General features: G+C 41.2%; 1 protein-coding gene across 2 annotated transcripts in view; it reads left to right on the top strand.

Moving 5' to 3' along the window:
- Positions 1 to 21,988, top strand: part of NSMAF (neutral sphingomyelinase activation associated factor) — a 66,932-nt gene that overhangs the window by 24,393 nt on the left and 20,551 nt on the right. For both annotated transcript variants that reach the window (XM_055126645.1, XM_055126646.1), the window contains exons 3-14: positions 434 to 512; positions 606 to 673; positions 755 to 791; positions 1,228 to 1,278; positions 4,129 to 4,200; positions 4,691 to 4,738; positions 4,842 to 4,894; positions 12,464 to 12,593; positions 15,062 to 15,133; positions 17,107 to 17,215; positions 19,281 to 19,457; positions 21,175 to 21,254. In XM_055126645.1, coding sequence (XP_054982620.1) covers positions 434 to 512; positions 606 to 673; positions 755 to 791; positions 1,228 to 1,278; positions 4,129 to 4,200; positions 4,691 to 4,738; positions 4,842 to 4,894; positions 12,464 to 12,593; positions 15,062 to 15,133; positions 17,107 to 17,215; positions 19,281 to 19,457; positions 21,175 to 21,254 — 976 coding nt within the window. The remainder of the gene's footprint in view (positions 1 to 433; positions 513 to 605; positions 674 to 754; positions 792 to 1,227; positions 1,279 to 4,128; positions 4,201 to 4,690; positions 4,739 to 4,841; positions 4,895 to 12,463; positions 12,594 to 15,061; positions 15,134 to 17,106; positions 17,216 to 19,280; positions 19,458 to 21,174; positions 21,255 to 21,988) is intronic.

Here is a 21,988-nt window from a genome sequence, read left to right on the forward strand (position 1 = left end):
CCCATATGGTCCCCTGAGCACCGCCAGGAGTAATTCCTGAATGCAGAGCCAGGAGTAACCCCTGTGCATCGCCAGGTGTGACCCAAAAAGCAAAAAAAAAAAAAACAACAAAATAAAGAATTACCATTTTTTTTCTCATCCTCACTTTCCCCTTTGGATAGGTATGTCTCAAATGAAGTAAAACTAAAATGCATGGGATAGCAGTACAAAAATGTAACCACAACTATAGGCAGATTTCATTAAAATCTAGTGGAGGAAATTAATTTTGCTATGTTTACGAACCTTTCATAACCCTCTTAAATTCATTATGGCTATTTTAAGGATACTTTAGTTAAGTTACTAGACAGTGATCTAGTTAAGGTATACTAAAATTCTTCTTTGACTTTTGGTATGTATACTGACAATAATTCATTGTACTTCATTTACTCCCTAGGAAAATCAGAGGTTCCTTTAAAATATGTTCAAAATCAGTTATATTTGAACCAGACGCAATATCTGAACCTATCATTAAGGTAAATGCTTTTCTATGCTAACAGAGCCATACCTATTCTTTTTCCTCGACTTTGTTGCTTTTCAAGTAATAATTATTTTTCAATTTTATCCAGATTCCTCTGAGAGATTGTATACACATAGGAAAACATGGAGACAGCGAAGCCAATAAACTCTTTACCAAGTATGTCATTATCACTAACTGCTTAGTTTTACTTCTACAAAAAAAAGTTGTGTATATTTAACGCTCTTGTTTATATTTTAGGGCAAAATCTGGGGGCATTTCACTCATTTTTAGTCAGGTAAGAAGCATGTCTAATTATTTTTTCATAACCTGAACGTTTGCATGAGGAAGCCCCGGTACCCCGACCATCTGGCGAGGAAGAAGCTGCTCTGTGATGAGTGGATTTCATACTACAGTGGCTCTGTTCTGCCCACTGGTCAGAAAATAGTTCTTAGATTAGCTTCCTTCACCTGTTTACTTAGTTACTGGTGCAAGTGATGATATTCATAGAGCAAATTTTATGTTTCATCTGTAATATTTGCTATCTTATTTTCCTGGTAATTATCCTTTAAATTTATTTTTAACATTAAACCTCAAAAGTATGCTAATATTAATATGCCTGCTTTTGAAAACAAGATTGTATAACAGTGAAAGTTCATAGTGTCCTAATTTATATACACTCGTAACTAAAAAGTTTGATTATTTTACAAGTATGGATTTTTTCCCCCCCTCAGGTATACTTCATTAAAGAACATAATATTGTTGCACCATATAAAATTGAAAGGGTAAGTAAATATTTTCATATACTCCCACTAATTTTATAATAATTTGAACAATAAGGTTTTACTTTTCTGTTTATGTATTTAGTCTAATAATATAGTGATGAATATTTAAAATTGTACTACTTAGCAGTTATAATAGAGTTCCTAAAGGAAGCCTTATAGTTTCATCAAAAAATTTTCAATTAACTTTTTAAAAAATCGTATTTTTATTGACTTGTCACTGGTTTTTGAAATAGGAAATTCCAGGTGTTTATCTTTATGCCTCTATATAATATTACCACATGCACCATCAGTCCTTCATCAAAAAGACTGCTTTTGATTTTCTTAAAAAAGCGTCCTAGCGAGGGAAGCTGTAATGATTACACTAGAAATCAAACTCAGAATGTGCATCATTTATAAGATTGTTTACTTAGTATTCCTGAGAATTTGCTTTTTGAGTGTTTAGAAGTACTTATAGAGTTTAAAGACCCTTATTTGATAACTCAGAAGCTTTAAGTTTGCTTGACCAGAATGTCTGGCTTTCTATAAGTTGTTAGCATAGATGCCACATTTCACCATTTTGCACTTTGTTCAATGCCTTATGCTTCAGCTGACTGTGTAGTAAAGAGATAAATTATCTGGCAAGATTTATCGGAAGATAAATAAGATTTACCAGAAGATATGTCTCCTTTTTACTGAGCCTAGGTATTGGATTCAGTCTTCACTCACTAAATATACTTGCCACATATATTATCGAGCAGCTCTGTATTGACAAATGCCTCCTCATGAAGTAGGACGCTGCCCTTCCCTGTTTAAATTAAGTACTACTGTCCCGGGCTCTCTCCCTCTAAAGCGCCAAGGTTTCCACTTAAAGTATAAAATTGAACTTGGTCTGTTGAAAAATTATGTTAAACTAAAGAAAGAAAATAATTGAGGTTGTTTGAGAAAAAAAAATAAGAAGAAGAAGGGGAAAGAAAGCTCTTTTGTTCAAATGAAGTGGATTAGAACACCAAAAAATTCTCAGATGCAAAAGAGTGGGGTGGGGATACAAATTGAGTGATGGCAAAACAGGAAGCCTCAGACCCTCATCCTTGTCCCAGAGACACTGATTGAATGGTGCTTGCACCTAAGCACATGTTGGATGGTCTTTGACACTTTCTTGGTGGTGAAGGTGCAGTGACTTTATTCAAAAGCATAAACATGAACACTGTTGCAACCTTGTTACATAAACTACATTAAAAAAAAAATTACATGGACCCAAATCTCTTTGAGAAAGCCAGAAACCATTTTAAGAGACCCCTGTGTCCTATCCTAGTTGAGTATAAAACTAGTTGCATCATGGCTAATAGGAAAATTCACAATAGTCTCTGACCTCTGACCACTGACTTTATCCCAGCATAATTCTGTATGATTGGGAGGAAATTCACAACTTCCTTTATGCTTCCTGGGGAGGGAAAGAGAAGACAGGAGCATGTGTCCTTGTTTTTCACTTCCGGTGGTGCCATCTGAAGGGTCTTATGTCTCACCTGCCTCTGAGTGCTGAGAGGACTTGGCACACTCGAGCTTGGGGACCACTGCAGTAGGAGGGAACAGGCATCTCAAGGGCCTGTGGCACAGCCACCAGAGGCCCATAGAGACCAGCGATTCTTCCTCGGAGGAAAGAAAAGAGTGATTTGTCCCACCAAAGTTTTGGTTTCCCAAGGAACTTGCTCTCTCACTGGTTGTGTAGAGGCTGGACAGCATATGACAGCTCCAGAGAACTAGTAGTACCAAAATTGACAGCAGAGGAAACAAGAGATTATGGGCTCCCTTTCTCCCTTCAAGAGAAGACCCTGATTAATTGAGATCTACATGAATAAGTTCAGAGGAGACGCTTTGACAGAAAAGATTTGAGAAGCCCCAGAATCTTTAGCTAGGTTATGGGTGAAAATGTTTCCTTGTAGCCAGTCTGTAAAGATGGGGAGGAAGCTCAGATGAGTCATTATCAACTAAGAGTCACATGGGGAAATAAAAGGGAAAGGGAGGAATAATTTGTTCAAAGAAACAAAATAATCTGAAGCTGAAATTAGAAATGAACATAGGTTAAAATGGACATATGATGAAAAATTAAAATTAAGAATCCTAAGTATCCTCAGTAAGGTTGGAAAAGTGGATGGACAAATGAAAATTGCAATAAAGAGATAGAAGATATAAAAAGAACCAAACATAAGTTTTGGAAGATTTTTGGAAAAATACAAGAATCAAATCAAATAATTCACTAGAAGGTTTCAACAGTAGACTTAATCAAAGAGAAGAAAGAACTGGCAGATTTCATGACATGCTGTTTGAAAGTATCTAGTTAGAGGACTAGAAAGAAAAGATAAAATAGAGTAAAGAAAAGCTCAGAAATTTTTGGAACACCTGTCAGTGGACCAGTATATACCTGGGAGTTTCGGAAGAAACAGGAGAAAAATCTTAGAGTGCTTATTTAAAGAAATAATTGCCAAGGGCCTGAGAAATAGTACATTAGGTGAGGAACTTGTTTTGCATGTTGCCAACGTTGGTTCGAATCCCTGGCACCGCTGTGGTCCCATGAACACCACCAGGAGTGACCCCTGAGCACAGAGCCAGGAGCAAGCCTTGAATAATGAAATCAGCAGAAGTCAAAGAGAGAAAGAATTTTGCAGTCAGCATGAGGAATGTGCTCATTCCACACAGAGGAACTTTGACAAGATCAGTAGATACCTCTGCTTCCCTGGAATCCTAACTCTACAGTGATGTGGGGTAGGATACGCCTGGCCCGTACAGAATTCAACAGCGGGTGGTAAAGGTTCTTAAGGTCATAGACTTAGGCATGTTGCTGCTTCTCTTTTGATTTATTTTCCTCTTTGTTAGGGCAAAATGGAATATATCTTTGAATTGGATGTTTCAGGGAAAGTGGAAGATGTTGTGGAGACGTTGCTTCAGGTATGCCTTTACCCTACTCAGGCCTTCAAGTGGGCAAAAAAGGAAAAGTAAACTTAGGCAGAAAACTTTTTTTTTCAATTTTCACGTTTATTAGGCTAGAGTAATAGCACAGTGGGTAGGGTACTTGCCTCACTTTGCCATAAGAGTTCGATCCCCGGGACCCCATATGGTCACCTGAACCCACCAGGAATGATCCCTTAGTAAGAGCCAGGAGTAAGCCCTGAGCACTGCTGAGTGTGCCCCCCTCCCTGCAAAAAAAAAAAAAAAAGAGAGAGGGAGAGAGAGATTTCCTATTTACCAAAGCCATAATCTCTATTATAACTGTGAAACAGATTTACTTAAATATCTTGTATTTGATAAACTATACCTAAGAAGCCATAGGTATATTAGAAAGTTTCGTTACTTTATAATGGTGCTTTTATTGCATTAAAGGTGGTATTTTCATACCATCTAAGATAAAAATTAATTCATATTGCTTATGTTATAATAGCTTCACAGAGCGTCTTGCCTGGACAAACTTGGGGACCAAACTGCTATGGTAAGTGTTCCTATAAATCCACATTTTTATTGTGAATGAAACCGGAGTGGCATTTTATTTTATAAATACTGAAATCTGTTTTTAAATGATTCTGCTTTAATAGATCACAGCTATTTTGCAGTCCCGCTTGGCTAGGACATCATTTGATAAAAACAGGTACGTTTTGTTTTGCTTTGTTTTCTTTTTTACGATTCTATTCCCTGAAGGGAAAGAAAAAAGAAAAAAGTAATGAATGTTACCATTGTGTGACTCATCCAGTATGTCCAAAGTTTAGGATGACCCCAAATCTGCTTCTCTCAGAAAGTGGCTTCCTCTGCGCAGAGGTCAGCTCAGGCCTCCTGGACTCTCCATCCTGACAGCTGTTGGGTCTTGACTGTTGACTGGGCCCTAGGGGGTCTTCCTAGTCCTTTTTCGTGTGCCGTGAAGGCCAGGCGTGCCACGCTTGACACACTCCTTTGGAAAGGCTTCTTTTCCCCTGTGCTTTGTAGATTGTTTTTTCCCTAAGGGCACGGGAGATTCTACAGAAGTGAGGGTGCCTCTGTGGGATTCTGGGTACCACAAGACCTCCTGAGCATCACTATGTGTCCTGGGAGACCCCGAGCACCCCAGTTATGGCGATGGAAGACCCTGAGCACAGTCGGGGTGGAGCACTGCATGCTCAGGTCTTTGCACCAGACTTACCGCTCGGCTCCCTGAGCACTGCCTGTAACTCTGTCTCCCTCGGAAAAACAGATCAATTAAAGTGCAGCCTAATAAGCCTCTTTATATCACTTGGCTACCTAGAGTTCTTGAAGATTTCCATTACCTTCAGCTTCAGGCGTCCAACTCGGAGGGCTACCAGCCGGCCCTTGTTCACTGCTTTTGGTCCTGAGTGGTTTCTCTAGAGTTCTCTGCCTTTTAGGTATGTCCCAGATGTGCCCTACAATCTCTTACTGCTGAGCCTTTGAGTGTTCCCTTCGCTTGGAATACTCAGTCTCTTCCTCTTAGGCACTTTTCAGTTATTTCAGCTATTTCAGTTATTTCAGCGTACCTATTCCTCTAGTATCTCTTTCCTGACTTTTCTAGGAACCTTTCTGTAGTGCCCTATAGAGACAAAAAGACTATACTTATACTGTTCTATGGTTTTTCCTTGATTTTCTTGTCTTTTCTGAGTATGCAATATGTTGTTTTCTGTAAAACGTATCTTAATATTTGACTTTTTCTCTGACTTGTTTCTTGCCTTATGTTAAGTAGATTTTGGCTATCTGTCTATATCTAAATCTCCAATTCCTATTATTTTCAGTAGCTTTATGGTAACTTTTGATATATCTTATGCCTTATTTACTTATTTAACTTCTGTCTCCACAATTCTCAGCCTTATTTATTTCTACAAAACTCCAGAATTCTTTCAGAAAAGAAAAACTGTAGGGATATAATCTCAGTAAATCTACAGTCTTCTTATATATTTAAGTTTTGAATATATGCCTTGTGGGTTTTTTCCATAAAAGCCTTCTTTTTACTGGAACTTTTCTTGTGCTTCATATTTTTATGATATTAAAGAAAATATATTAAAAATTACTTCCCTCATTGATACAATAATGATACTCATATTCCATCACAGTGATAGAAAATTATGTTCTATATGCTTATTCTTAGCATTCTTGCCAAACCCTATGGCCAATTTTTTAAATTTTATATGTAGATGATTTAATATGTGAAATTTTTTGATTTATTAATTCTTGCATTCTATCCATTTCAAATCATTTTCAGTTTTTGCAGTTGCAGTTATTCTGACTTAGGACAGAGATGAAAATTATGGTTGAATAAATCCACTTATGGATTTATTATGTGCTAAGCTTTTGCTAGAAGATTAGTTTATAAATGAGATGAGTTTGGAAAATTCTACTTTATTGCTAATCTTTGTGGTATTTGTGAATTTGAGTCATATGGACTCTTTCACTTGCATGTTGAAATGCTAACGCACTTGCCAGTAAAGTTATGATCAGCTTAATGATATGTTTATGATTTCTCTGTGTGTTTGTTTAACTGTGTCATTTCTATAGCATCAATTTCCTTTCCATTTTTATACTGGCAAGATATATTAGGTAAATGGATTGTTGGGGGACGATTACCTACCATTTTAAGAAGGAAATGGACTGAGAATTGAGTTCTTTTCACTTGCTTATCTATAATTTTTCTAACTAGCAATTTAGACTCCAATACTAGGCTTCGAGATGACATTAATTCAAAAAAGTGCTTCACTATGAAAGTTTTAAGTTATTCAATCTCCAAAATATACTGAAGAACTTGGGATGAGTTTTTGTAGCATTAAGTGAGCTATTCCAATATTGCACACTTTCTCTTAAATAAGTATACTTTTTTGAAGAAAAAACTTTTATCATATTTCTGAAGAAATACCTTTATCAAAGAAATAAGGGAAAACTATTTATTTTTTTACTATCTTTAGTACTGTTTTTTTCTGAAATTTTGCAGATCCTCAAGTTATAAGAGTAGTTAACACAGATCCTCTCTGTCATTAGGTGTCAATAACATTTTGATCGTGTGCTCTTATTCTCTTATTTTCTCTGTGCATCTGTGGAGGTGCATGAATGCATGTACTCTATATATGTATGTCTGTACGTAGGTATAAAACTAGATAAATATATTTGCATTAAATTTATCATTTAATTAGAATTATATGAGAGATCATTCATTATCCTTCTGTATGGCTTCACTTAACATGATACTCTTTAGACACACCCATGTAGCAGCAAATTGCATGATTTTTATCTTTTGTTAAAATCAAGTTGTATTCTATTGTGCATATGTACCATGCTCTCTCTTTTTTTTTTAATTTATTTTATTGAATCACCATGTGGAAAGTTACAAAGTTCTCAGGCTTATGTCTCAGTTATACAATGCTCAAACACCCGTCCTTTCACCAGTGCCCATATTCCACCACCAAAAAAAACAACCCCAGTATACATCCCACCCCCCACCCCCCAAGCACCCCCCCTGCATAACTGATAAATTCCACTTCCTTTTCTCTTTACCTTGATTACATTCCATATTTCAACACAAAACTCACTATTGTTGTTGGAGTTTCAACACAGAACTCACTATTCTTGTTGGAATTTATCCCCCAAGAATACGGCCCTATTGACAGGGAAATATTTGATAATTAGTTTTCCACTGATGAGAATGAAGAGATAAAAAGTCGCGAGGCCACAGTAGTAGCCGCGCATGTACCATGCTCTCTTTATCCAGTCATCTGTTTTAGACACATGGGTTATTTTCAGGTTTTGGATGTTGTGTATAGTGCTGGCTGCAGTGAACACAGGCGTGTAAATAGTTTTTTTTTTTTTTTGAAATAGAATTTTGGGGCCCTTGGGGTAGATGCCATGAAGTGGAATTGCTATGTCATATGGAAGCTCAGTTCTTAAGTTTTTAAAGTATCCATATTATTTTCCCAAAAGACTGTACCAGTTCACATTCCCACATTTCCCCACATCCACACCAGCACTAGTTGTATTTGTTCTTTGTAATATGTGCAGTCTCACAGGTTTGAGATGGTATCTCCTTGTTTTGATTTGCATTTCCCTAATGATGTGTGTTGCACAGAGGATTTTTTCTTAGACCTTTTTGACCATCTGTATTTCTCTGAATATGTTTCTGTTCATCTCTTCCACCCACCTCCACCACCCCATTTTTTATGGGTTGTTTATTTTCTTGCAAAGTTCTACCAGTGTTCTCGTGTTTTATTTATTTATTTATTGCTTTTTTTAATTTATCTTAGCATTTTATTTTTTTATTTTTTTTAAGAAATATTTTATTGAACCACCGTGAAAAAAAGAAAAAAAATACAAAGCTTTCAGGTTTAAGTCACAGTCAAATACTGATTAATCCACCATCCTTTCACCAGTGCACCCGTTCCACCACCAAGAACCCCAATACACCCCCCTCCCACCCCACCCCCCATCTAAGTAGCTAATGATATTCCCATTATTCTCTATATATATTGAGTACATTCCACATTTCCATACAGAACTCACTATTATTGATTGGAAATTTTCCCCAACAATCAGGCCTGCCGAATAGGCATCATCTAATAATTTCTCTTCATTGCTAAGAGTGAAGACTTTAAGTCCGCGCGGCCGCTATAAATATTGGGTTTCTAATATTTTAGAAGCCGCTATAAATATTGGGTTTCTAATATTTTAGCTCAGTTCACAGTCAAAATGGATGGCTGCAAGAATCCGCTCTGGTGCCAAAATGGGTTAGGAGACCTCAGGATCACAGTCAGTAGGCGGGAGGCTCTGCTTCTCGTGCCGCGGCTCTTGGTTCATCTCTGGGCGGAAGGTGCGCCGGGAACGCCCCCCCTCCCAGGACCACCTACAGGCTACGTCACTAAAGAAAGTCCTACCTCCTGGTGGAGGGGTCTTAGAGGGTGGCTCTTACCATGTGGCTGCTACCGCTGCCGCCATTTTTGCTCAGAAAAATGGGGTGGAGAGGGAAAAAAATCCCTTCCTAGGCTGCTCGAGGTTGTAGCTCAGTTCACAGTCAAAATGCATGGCTGCAAGAATCCGCTCTGGTGCCAAAATGGGTTAGGAGACCTCAGGATCACAGTCAATAGGCGCGGAGGGTCTGTTTCTCGTGCCATGGCTCCCGGTTCATCTCTGGGCGGAAGGCGCGCCGGGGAACCTATTTATTGCTTTTTTAAAGTGTCAAACCCAGTGATGCTCAGGGGTTACTCCTGGCTCTGCACTCAGAAATTGCTCCTGATAGTGGACCATATGGTATGCTGGAGATTAGAACTCAGGTCAGCCACGTGCAAGGTAAACACCCTACCTGTTGTACCATTGCTCTGGCTCTGTTCACATATTTTGAATATTAACCTTTATCAGATGAGTGGTGGCAAATATTTTCTCCCAATCTGTGGAGAGTGTTTTCTTTTTTTTTTAAAAAAAAAATTCTGGTTATCATTTCTCTCCCAGTGCAGAAGCTTCATATCTTGATGTAGTTCCATCTGTTTTTACTTCTGTTTTCTTGACCAGTAGCATTGAATCATTTAAGGTACCTCTTGATTCATTGTCATGGAAGGAGTGGTTTTCTTTGTGCTTATCCTATGTGGAAATTCCAGGGTGAGGAGAAGGAGTGAATTGACATCATTCTTCAGTTCTTAACTGCTCTTTTCCCCAAGAGTTCCTCTGCCCCATTTCCAGTAACTTAAGTAACTTCTCCAGTAACTTAAGATCCAGTATAGTATTTTTACATACTTCCTCAGAGCTCAGTCTTAACCTGTATTTAGTTTTTTTCTCCTTTCGTTTTATTTATTTATTTATTTATTGCTTTTTGGGTCACACCCGGCGATGCACAGGAGTTACTCCTGGCTCTGCACTCAGGAATTACTCCTGGCGGTGCTCAGGGGACCATATGGGATGCTGGGAATCGAACCCGGGTCGGCCTCATGCAAGGCAAACACCCCACCTGCTTGCTGTACTATGGCTCCAGCCCCTCCCCTTTCGTTTTAATTACTGCAGTTTTTTTATTGACTTGTTTTCCGTTTTACTAACCTTTTTCTCTGCTGTGTCCATTCTCCCCCTAATTTTTTTTTTCTTTTTGGCTTTTGGGTCACACCCACCCAGCAGTGCTCAGGACTTTACTCTTGGCTCTGTGCTCTAGGCTCACTTATGGCAGTGCTGGGGGGGTGGGGCATATGCCTCAGAACCGCCCACTGACCCACCCTGTGACATGCCCTCTGACCCACCCTCAGGACCGCCCACTGACCCACCCTGGTGAAACGCCCTTGGAACCTTCCTCTGACCCGCCCCCTGACTCGCCCTCTGACACGCCCTAAGGCTCACCCTCAGACCCCCCTCGAACCCCATCTGACCCACCCTCAGACCCCCATCTGACCTGCCCTAAGGACCACCCCTGTCCCGCAATTTGACCCTCCCTCCTCCGACCCACCCTCTGACAAGCCCTGTGACCCGCACTCTGGCCCGCCCACCGCCCCACCCTGTGACCTGCCCTTGGACCCGCCCTATGACACGCCCTTTGACCCACCCTGTGACACGCCCACTGACCCACCCTGTGAAATGCCCTCGGAACCGCCCTGTGACCCGCCCCTGACCCGCCCACTGACCCTCCTGTGACATGCCCTAAGGCCTGCACTTCATCTCGAACCCCCTCTGACCCGCCCTTTGACCCTCCCTCTGACCCGCCCTTTGACCCACCCTCTGACACGCCCTTTGACCCACCCTCTGACACGCCCTTTGACCCACCCTCTGACATGCCCTGTAACCCACCCAGTGACACGCCCTATGATATGCCCTTTGACCCGACCTTTGAACCACCCTGGGGCCTTTTGTGACCCGCCCTCTGACCCACCCTCAGGACCGCCCGCTGACCCACCCTGTGGACCGCCCTCAGAACCTCCCTCTGACCCGCCCCTGACCCGCCCACTGACCCTCCCTGTGACGTGCCCTAAGTGGTTTCCACACGCACTTAGAACCACTCTCTCGAACCCCCTCTGACCTGTCCTTTGACCCTCCCTCTGACCCACACCGTGACCGCCATCTGACCCGCCCTTGGACCCACTCCTTAAGCGTTCTCCCTGCTGACACTCGGGTTATGTTTGAGCTTTGTGGCTCTCGCAGTTCAGGGCGCCCTGGCACTGCAGTGCGCAGTGGCCACCACTAGAGGCCAGCAGAGATACTCCCTAGCAGTGCTCTGAGGCCCTTGTGGGGCCAGGGATCAAACCCAAAGACTTGACTCATGCAGGGTTTATGCTCGACCCCTTGACACTGTCTCGCTGGCCCCTGTCATTAACTTTGTAAAATGATTTGTGTCATTCACACTTTTCACATCTGGCATTCCTTCTTGGTTTTCTTTGAGGTTATCATTTTTCTCCTGAGGCTCCCCTGCCTCATTCTTCATAGATGGTATTGAAGGAGGAGGTATTTTGAGCTACATTTGGCTCTACTCAGAAATTACTTTTGGCTCTGTGCTCACGAAACCAAATATGGTTCACGGGGGGGGGGGGGGGGGGGCGGGTGGGGGACCTGGGAGGGGGTCGAACCCGGGTTTGCCACACACAAGGCAAGTGCCTTATGTGCTTGCTTTCTGACCCCAAAGCCTCCTTTTAAACTTTTATAAATATTAATTGATGTATCACTGGTTTATACGTCATGGAATTTGGGATTCTAAAGTCTCCTTTCGATCCAATACAAGGCTTATCTTATATAATGCTCATGAGTCTTTTCTCTCCTGAGCTTGGGCAATAGTTCTCGCTGACTCATAATTTTTTATTGTATGCAGGGTTTGTTTCAAAAAAAAACTGCAGACGAGCTGATAACATTTTCATACAAAAATGCTCTTACCCACCCTGCCTTCTCTGAAGCTGCTTACCCTGGTCTCTCCAGAAATATCTACGTCTCTATTTTCTGCTCTTTTTTCATGTGCCTGTTTGCACTAATGAGGAATAAATTGGTTATCTAGGTAGTTTCTGTGGTTGGAGTGAGTGTTACGGCAGTCTCTCAAATCCTCCCTGGAAATGGAAAGTCTTCTCGTATGTTCTTTTGGCCTGTGGTTTATATGGGAGATTATTTTCAGCCCAGGTATTTAAATAGTGTTTGGATGACTCCTTTACAAATTTGGCACAGTGCCAGTCCTCAGATAGAGCTAAACTTGGAAAGTAGATAGATGTCTGACTTTTCTTGCTTCTGTTGAAAAATCTGTTCTCAGATTCCAGAGTGTTTCTGAAAAGCTCCACATGGAATGCAAAGCAGAGATGGTGACACCACTCGTGACCAACCCCGGGCATGTGTGCATCACGGACACAAATCTGTATTTTCAGCCTCTGAATGGGTACCCAGTAAGTACAGATGCAGCATCAGATGGAAAGTCACCTTGTACCTTAGTACCTAGGACTTCATTTTTAAACTCTCCTTGCTGGGAACTTGCCCTCACAGTTGCATTGTCTTCATGTTTCGGTGAGGGTCAGAATCCCAACCGTCCCATCTGCCCCCCTGCCACCCAGCATTTGAGTTTGGGACAGGCTCCTGTGTCATCCTGATACAGACTTACTCAAGTCTGCACTCCTCAGATAATCCCTTGTCCTCCTTTTTCAAAAGGAAACCCTGCCCATCCCAATTTTAGTAAAGGGTCCTTAAGAGACTTAAACAAAGCAACACTTGCAGAGACCAGTGAAATATGAAGAAGTCAATGAAATAAGCTCGAAAAGACTGATTGTTTCCTGCGTATCTGCGTATATGTACAAGTGTGTTGGTGTTTTTGGTTTCCCCTGTACTACGAACAAAATCAGAAGATCTGAACATTCCCTAAAGTGATCAGAACATGTGCCCTCTCCCTGCTGCAGCCAGGGTGGCGGAGGTGGTGTCCCTGGGCAGCCGTGGAGGTCCTGCCGCGCTGCTGAGAAGTCTTCTCTCTCACAGACGTTAGCCTTAGGGGATCTGAACATAGAGATGGCCTCAGAGTTCTGCACTAACACCTGTAAAGATGGTTCCAGTTGAGAAACAGGAACCATCTTTAACCCTGTGCATTGCTGGATGTGACCCCAAAAGCAATATATATCCAGCAATGCACAGGGTTATTCCTGGTGGTGCTTGAGGGACCATATGGCATGCTGGAAATAGAACCCGGGTCAGCCACTTGAAAGGCAAACGCCCTCCCTGCTGTGCTATCACTCCAGCCCCTGGAGGTGTTGATTAGAAGAACAGGCATCTTAGTATACTCGGCCTGTGCAGTTGGACCCTGAGGCAGGACAGTATAAAGCACAGTGTTTTCGGGGCTGGAGCAATAGTACAGCGGGTAGGCCGTTTGCCTTGCACGCGGCCAACCCGGGTTCAATTCCCAGCATCCCATATGGTCCCCTGAGCACCAACAGGGGTAATTCCTGAGTGCAGAGCCAGGAGTAACCCCTGTGCATTGCCGGGTGTGACCCAAAAAGCAAAAAAAAAAAAAAAAAAAAAAAAAAAAAAGCACAGTGTTTTCTGTGGTAACACAGGACGCTGTTGTGGGGCTGGGGCCAAGTTCAGAGGGGAGGACGGAGGACATTTGCTTTGCATGCAGCCCATCAGAGTTTAGTCTCTGGCATATTCCATATGGTCCCTTGAGCACCACCAGGAGTAATTCTTGAGTGCAAAGTCAGGAGTAACTCCTGAACATCTCAGGATGTGGCCAAAAGAAAGAAAAAAAAGACACTACAGAAAATCTCCAGCTTGATCTAACTTCCTGTGTCACTCAAATAGCTAGTGCATCTGTATGTGCAACATGATGCTGTAACAGTTCTGTCCACCAGGTGGTGGGGCACCGTCATCAAACCCTTCGGGAGACACAGGATACACCACTGAATGCACTGAATGGGCTGTCTAGAACTGTAGCACTGTAGCACTGTCATCCCCACCTCCCACCCCCTTGTTCCTTGATTTGCTCCAGCAGGCACCAGTAACGTCACTATTGTGAGACTTGTTATTGGTTTTGGCATATCGAGTATACCGAGAGTAGCTTGCCAGGCTCTGCCGTGCGGGCGGGGTACTCTCGGTAGCTTGCCGGGCTCTCCGAGAGGGACGGAGGAATCAAACCTAGGTCGGCCGCGAGCAAGGCAAACGCCCCGCCCGCTGTGCTATCGCTCCAGTCTGGGCTGTCTAGCATTGGTTCAGAAACATGTGGGAAAGTACCAGAGTATTTGTCGTAGCTTCTGGATCCACGGTCTGGGCATTTATTCCTCCACAGTTCTGCAAACCTGGGTCCTCAGCCAGTCCCCCGGCAGTTTCCACTGTCGTACAGACAACGGGGCCTCAGCAGGCTCTTTTTCCTCCCCCCTCCAAAGGGGAAAGATGATTGTGTTGCCTGTCGGCCAGTCTCCACCCTTTCCTAACCACGTTCCTCTCGCAAGCTTTTTAAGGCTCCAGAAAAGCAAGCATAATTTCCTGAAAGAAAAAGTTTCAAGGCCTTGCTCTAATATGCAGCTATTTCTGAGCACAATGTGTTTTGTAAGCAGATAAGAGGATTCTAAAAAAACATGAATCAATACTTTTGTCTTATGAACAGGTAACAACATTCCTCAGAGGTTATTTCCACTCACCCTTATTCCTTTTCACTCAGCATCCTTTCAGTTACCTTAAGATAGATGATAGTATTACTGATTTTTGAGTACCAAGGAAGGTCAAAGGGACCATGTCCCTGGCTGTAAAGTCAGGGAAAAGGGGCAGGTCAAAATGAAAGCCAGATTTGCCTTGTTCTAAGACCTTGTGAATGGTGGGCACCAGTTTGATTAGAATCAGAATGTTGATGTTTAAGACGATCTTTCTGCTTTTAAAGAAACCTGTCGTCCAGATAACACTCCAGGATGTCCGCCGCATTTACAAAAGGAGGCACGGCCTCATGCCTCTGGTGAGTGAGTTCAAGTGGAATATTTGTTGAAGTGGATGCTTGTAATACCTTCAGTTCGGTCAATGGCGTATTGAAATATAAACACTTAGGGCATAGCTGTTAAGGTCAAGTCTATTGTTCTCTAGGCAAATGCAGTATGAGTCTTGCTGCTCTTTCTCCTGGACACCCAGACATTTACAGAGGAATAATTCCTTTTTCTAGGGCTATTGTGAAAGTGGTTTTGGCTGAATGAGCCAGATTTCCATAGCGTGGAGTTCCTGGCTCCTGTGTGCTCAGACTTTCTTGGCTTACTCTGGGGTAATGTGTAAAGAATCAATCCAGTACTATGAATAGGCTCATGGCAGTTTGGTCTTAAAGTAAAATTGGGAAGAATTTCCAAAATTAACTCTCAAGTGGAACTGTAGTAGGATAGAATATATCCTAAGTTAACTTATACTCACTAAACCTTCAGCCTTTGTGAGAGAGAAAACTGGGTAAAATAATCATTTGAAACACATGGGTTATTTTTCACACCATCCCCTAGAGAAAGCTTTTTTGTTCATACTTATTTGTTCTTTGCAGAACAGTTCCTTCATAAGGGATGAGTGACTAAAATGTTTTACTGTAAAATAAATTTATTTTTCTCTTTTGAAGATTAGCCAGTAAATCGGTGGCATTGCAAAAGCACTGTGGAATTTTAAGCGCTTTTCTTTTGTGTGTTTCAGCTGGTGAAATTTAACTGTTTCCCTGCTAATTTTACTTGTAGGTTGACTTTCTTTTTCAGTATTAATACGTGGTTAGGGAGAAAGTTTCAAAACTGTATAAGAATATCTTCCTTGGGGCTGGAGAGATAGCACAGCGGGTAGGGCGTTTGCCTTGCACGCGGCCGACCCGGGTTCAAATCCCAGCATCCCATATGGTCCCCTGAGCACGGCCAGGGGTAATTCCTGAGTGCAGAGCCAGGAGTAACCCCTGTGCATCGCCAGGTGTGACCCAAAAAGCAAAAAAAAAAAAAAAAAAAAAAGAATATCTTCCTTTGTTTATGCCATCAGAAAAAAAAAAAGAAAAAATTAGCATTAAATGCCTTCTCTGAGCTAGCTAGGCAACTTACGTACAGTATGTCCTTCATTTAATCGTCATAATCACTGTGATATTAGATGGTAGCTTTTTGTTAGATGATATATTACAAAGAAACTGAAACTTTAAGACTTAACTCCCTAAGTTACCTTGATAATAAATGGTGAAAGCCTGTATTTGAAACAAGTACATTCTATATTTTTATCCTTTCTTTATTCTTGTCTTATCTCAGCCTTCAAGCACAAAAACTCATTGTTTTCTTTTAAAAATTACAACTTAATAATTGAATGAGTTACTCAGTTAAGTTTGGGAAAATACAATTTTGTATTTTTTTTTTCTTTTTGGGTCACACCTGGCGATGCACTCAGGAATCACCCCTGGCGGTGCTCAGGGGACCATATGGGATGCTGGGAATCGAACCCGGGTAGGCCGAGTGCAAGGCAAATGCCCTACCCGCTGTGCTATTGCTCCAGCCCCGAAAATACAATTTTGGAGGCTAGGGAGAGCACAGTGGGCCGAGTGCATGCTGTACATGGTTCCCTGCTACCTCCTGCTGTCCCAGTCACCAGCAGATATCGTGGCCCAAGAGCAAAAACAAAAAAGGGACAACAAATTGTTATTTCTTTTTAAAAAGAAAATTAAACATTTGTTTTTGAATAAAAATATTCAACTCTTGTGTCTAAAAATATTCAGCATCAAAAATGACTTAACAAAGTTTTGCCGAGATGCATGTATTGTTCTCAGGAAAATAGATATGTCACCGAATCAAATTTAAAGAAAACGGATATAGTAGGAGCTATATATAAAACAGATATTTCATTGGTTGCTTTTTGTTAATTAAGTAGCTTATGTTAAGACTGTAAGATGCATATAGTGATATTTGTTTTCTTCTTTTTTTTCCTCCCCTGAACTTATAGGGCCTGGAAGTATTTTGCACAGAAGATGATCTGTGTTCTGACATCTACCTAAAGTTTTATGAATCCCAAGATAGAGATGACGTCTATTTTTATATTGCCACATATCTAGGTTTGGTGATAACCCTTCATTGTATCTGTTCATCTGAAAGCCATTTAGAGCTTTAAATAACTCAATTAGAAAACATAAGAGTGTGTTTTACCTGAAAGTGCCTTTCTATAATTCAATTTATTCTCATTAGTTATTATAGTTGATAAAAGAGCTTTTTAAAAGCTAGGAAATGTAAATGAGTTTTGGAAATAGTTCTGCCCATTTGTAGTGCGTTTTTAAAATGCCTAGCAAATGCCTAGCAAATTTTTTTAAAATTTTTTTTGTTTTTAGGGCAATTAAATTTTTTAAAATTTTTTTTAAATTTTAAAAACTGAAATTTTTATTCATACTTAACATCTCACCCAGATTGAATTTGATTATTTTATATCTACTCATGCCTTATATTAGTTTATGAAAACCAAGATTAATTTTCTTGGTGTGGGCCAGTGATTTATCTCATATTTGTAATCATTAGTTATGATCTTACTACTCACAAAGAAACACAGAAACTATGTTCACTGTAACACATGGGGATTAATATTTCCTGTCTTCACTGGAAATTGTAATTTTCCCCAGATTTATCAGAGAGAACAGCCATGTATTTTTATAAATTATTCTTATTTTGCAGAGTTGTCAGATGATATGTCTAGAATGATCTTCAAAATCTAAGTACTGGAATTTTATTCATGACATCTTAAAACAATTATTTTTGCTGATCTAGTGAACATTTCTAGTGAAATCATTAATGAGGTCTAGAGCAAAATTTCCTCTTCCTTAGAAGTAAAATTTTCTCTTAAAGAACCTTTTATTTGTGATAAGGAATCTATTTTATAGTAGGTTTAGCTTTGATACAAATTAACTGTTACCCCCAGCTTCCTGACCTTGCAATTATTTTTTTTCCAATTACAACACAAATATTTTTTCTCAGTTTTCATGGGGAGTCCTAAAATCTCTAGTTGAAAAACTTACCATGGCCTGTAAAGTCTGTCTTCATAGAGTATCCATTCTTCCTCGGTTGATCCCTAAGATTATAAAGACTTCTCAGAGTTATTCTGAGACTGGAAAATGGCTGAGGTGGGGACCTAAGTGTTTTGACTTGGTCAAGTCCTTTTGAGGGTAAACTTAAGCAAAAGTAAATACGAATAAATATTGAGTCAACGAATGAGATAAGTTTCTTGATGGAGCCAGTAAAGATTTGAAAAAAGCAGTTAACTAAACAAATTGGAACAGTTGACTCTTTCATACTCTGGAAGAAAAAGTTTCCATAAGTGCTACAAAGTCTATGATTCCATTTTCCTGGTGTCATTTCTGGGGGTGGTCTTTCTGTCCTTCCAGTTTGAGAAATCTCTCCCTCCTGCCAAATACCTTTATTATTCAGACTTTTTTTTTTCTTATTCCACAGATGTATAAATAATACTTGTAAATAATACTAATAACACCTCTTTCCTGCCTGAGAGAACACTCAAGGGGCCAGAGCAATAGCACCGCGGGTAGGCCTCTTGCATATGGCAGACCTGGTTTCAACCCCCCGCATCCCATATGGCCCACTGAGCATCACCAGTAGCTCATCCCTGATGCAGAGCCAGGAGTGAGTGCTGAGCACAGCTGGCTGTGGCCCCCAAACTAAAAATAAATGAAAGAGCTCTCAAATATAGTTTTGTTTTGATTTCACAAGAAATAGGCGAATTGAATTTTCACAAATGGTTGTGGATTCTTTAAATGCACTAAAACTAAAGTACAGGTGGAAGAATTGTGCTACGAATTGTTAGCTTTAACATAATAAACAGAATACATTACCGGGTATGTATTTGCCCCACCCTTTCACATTTTCTATATATGTTAACAATATTTGCTGTTAATATCATACATGTAATAGTTTTATCTCCTGAATCCTAACTTTGTTTTATGGAACAACTACTTGGTGAAAACCAACCACTGCATTCTTTTCTTTTTCTGTGGGAAATTTTTTTTTTTCACAAAAAATACAATGAAGGGTTTATATTCAGAGCATCTAGTTTCGGTTGCTCGGTAAAACATTGCCAGAGTTTGCCCAATTGAGTGGTGACCTGTGTCCTCTCCTCCTCAGAGCACCATGTCGTGGAGCGCACGGCCGAGAGCTACACGCTGCAGTGGCAGCGCGGCCACCTCTCCAACCGCCAGTACCTCCTGCACCTCAACAACCTGGCCGACCGCAGCTGCAGCGACCTCTCCCAGTACCCTGTGTTCCCGTGGACCATAAGCGATTACTGCAGTTTGGAACTGGGTAAGTGCCACGGCACTGAGCTTTTGTTCTAGTGTTGTTGTTGTTGGTGGTGGTGGTGGTGTTTTCTTCAGGCTATCAGGTGCCAGGAAGTGCCCATGAGGAAGCCTTGGGGGCCCTTGTGTGTGCACTCAAGGCCTTAAAGGAGACAGTCCATTGCGTTGTAGAATAGTGACAGGCAATGTTACAGTTAGAATCCATTCAGTCTTATTACTCAAGAGTCCCCACTTCCATTCCGAGGCTCCGAATGAGTGTTATTTAAATTCTGCTTGTTTTCTATCATCTCAAAGTTTTGATCCCCTCCCTCCCCCCATACCCCCCCCAAAAAAAAAAACACAGACAAAATGCCCTGAGTGACATACAGATGTGTCTAGAAGGATGCACAGAGAAAATGTGTCTTCTGTTCTGGTTCCTAGTGTTGAGAACAGTGGGGGTCACAGCAGGTAGCCACAGTGGAGAAAGGTCTACACCCTCCTGCTGGCCAGGAGAGAGCGGGAGCATGGGCCTGGGGGCCTGCCAGCTCTGGAGCGACTGTGAGGCTGCACCTCAGCCCCACCCACCTGCTGTCTGAGTTTCGGGGGGAGCTGTGTTTGGGATGCAGGCTGAGACAGGTTATACTCGTTGCCAGAAAAGAGCGGGATTCATTCTGGCTGGCTGAAGCAGAACCATCTTAATTCTGTGGTTTGCATACTTATGTCAAATTATTTTAACAGTTGTGATCAGATTGTAATTTCATTTTGTGATATTTTAAATCTATATACTGAGAACACGGATTTCGTAGCAATAGCACAGCAGTAGGGCATTCGCCTTGCACATGGCCGACCCGAGTTCGGTTCCTCCGGCCCTCTCGGAGAGCCCAGCAAGCTACCAAGAGTATGTCACCCGCACGGCAGAGCCCAGCAAACTATTCGTGGCATATTTAACAGGCCAAAAACAGTAACAAATAAGTCTCACAATGGAGATGTTACTGGTGCCCACTCAAGCAAATTGATGAGCAATGGGATGACAGTGACAGTGACAGATTTCACTAATTTTACACTTGTACTTGATGAGACAGACTTTCTAGGAATATAATATTTTTTTTTTCTTTTTGGGTCACACCTGGCAATGCACAGGGGTAACTCCTGACTCTGCACTCAGGAATTACTCCTGGCAGTGCTCAGGGGACCATATGGGATGCTGGGAATCCAACCCGGGGTTGGCTACATGCAAGGCAAATGTCCTACCTGCTGTGCTATTGCTCCAGCCCCCTCTAGGAATATAATTTGTTTTTCTAATATTATTAAGAACCCCCATTCTTAAATTACACTTTTGTTACAGGATAGTACTATTCACTGTAAATCAAAATTTTAAATAAAAACCATGACAGAAAGGCGACAGATTTTATGCTCTTTCATTTATATACATATATACGGAATATATACATATATTTATTATCAGTAAGGTCTTTTAAAAAATCAGTATTCAGTGCATTTTCAGATTTCAGGTATTATTACTCTTATACGACTATTACTAACGTAAAAGCCAAAAGTTCTAACACGTATAAAAGCAGGAATGTTGCCATTCTAATGTATCTGCTTCAGTTTTTCTTAACAAAAATTTGATGGGAATAGGGAATATTTGATGGGAATTAAATTCTGCATCTGAATCTGCTTGGGGATATTTCTTGCTTGTTTGCTTTATTAATACTTGTTTTTGTTTTTGGTTTTTTTTGTAACAGATTTGTCAAATCCAGAAACGTTTCGGGATCTTAGTAAGCCAGTTGGAGCCCTAAATAAGGAGCGGCTGGAGAGACTCCTGGTATGCAGATATCTTGGTTTATAAGTAACTTCAGAGCCAAAACCTGTTTGTGTAGTAACTGAAACTCATTTGTCAGAGACTTAGAGGAGGTGACCCAAGGTTTATCATAGTTTGTCTTGTTTCTCTGCCACCCTGCCTTTTCCCATGAACTTAGTGGTTTGCTTTTGCTTAGTTGTTTGTCTTTAGGTTTTTGTTCTATACCCAGTGGTGCTCCGGGATCCTCCTAGGCTCAGGTTCAGGGGTCATTCCCGGGGCATCTCACCGATAGTCTCTCCTATAGTCCGAGCATCCACTTGAGATGAGCGCCATCCGAGCCTTGAATCTGGCATCCTGAGGACAATTCAGGAAGTGGGAAGCTCACCGGATTACAGAGTTACTGGTTTATTCCCCTCAAAGTTATCTTTGCTAAGTTGCATGAGACACATATAATCTCTCCTACGCATGCCTGTCCCAGCACTGGTAGAGCTGAACCAAGAACAGCAGAATTCCTACTTGTCACAGCCATGTGACTTTCATTCACAGATTTTTCCATATCTTTCTTTCTCTTTCTCTGCTTTCTGCTTTCTGTCTGTCTGTTTTCTCTTTTTCTTTGTGTGTATGAAAGAGAAACAGTCAGAGAGAGATTCCGCGAGGTGTTTCCATGCCATCGTTTCTTTCAGGCTTGCTTACTTGAGTCCCTTTTCCTTTTCATCGCCAACACTTAGCAGTATTTTTTTTTTTTACATATATTGTAG

The sequence above is a fragment of the Sorex araneus genome, chromosome 2 (genome assembly GCF_027595985.1).
Source record: "Sorex araneus isolate mSorAra2 chromosome 2, mSorAra2.pri, whole genome shotgun sequence".
Taxonomy (NCBI): domain Eukaryota; kingdom Metazoa; phylum Chordata; class Mammalia; order Eulipotyphla; family Soricidae; genus Sorex; species Sorex araneus.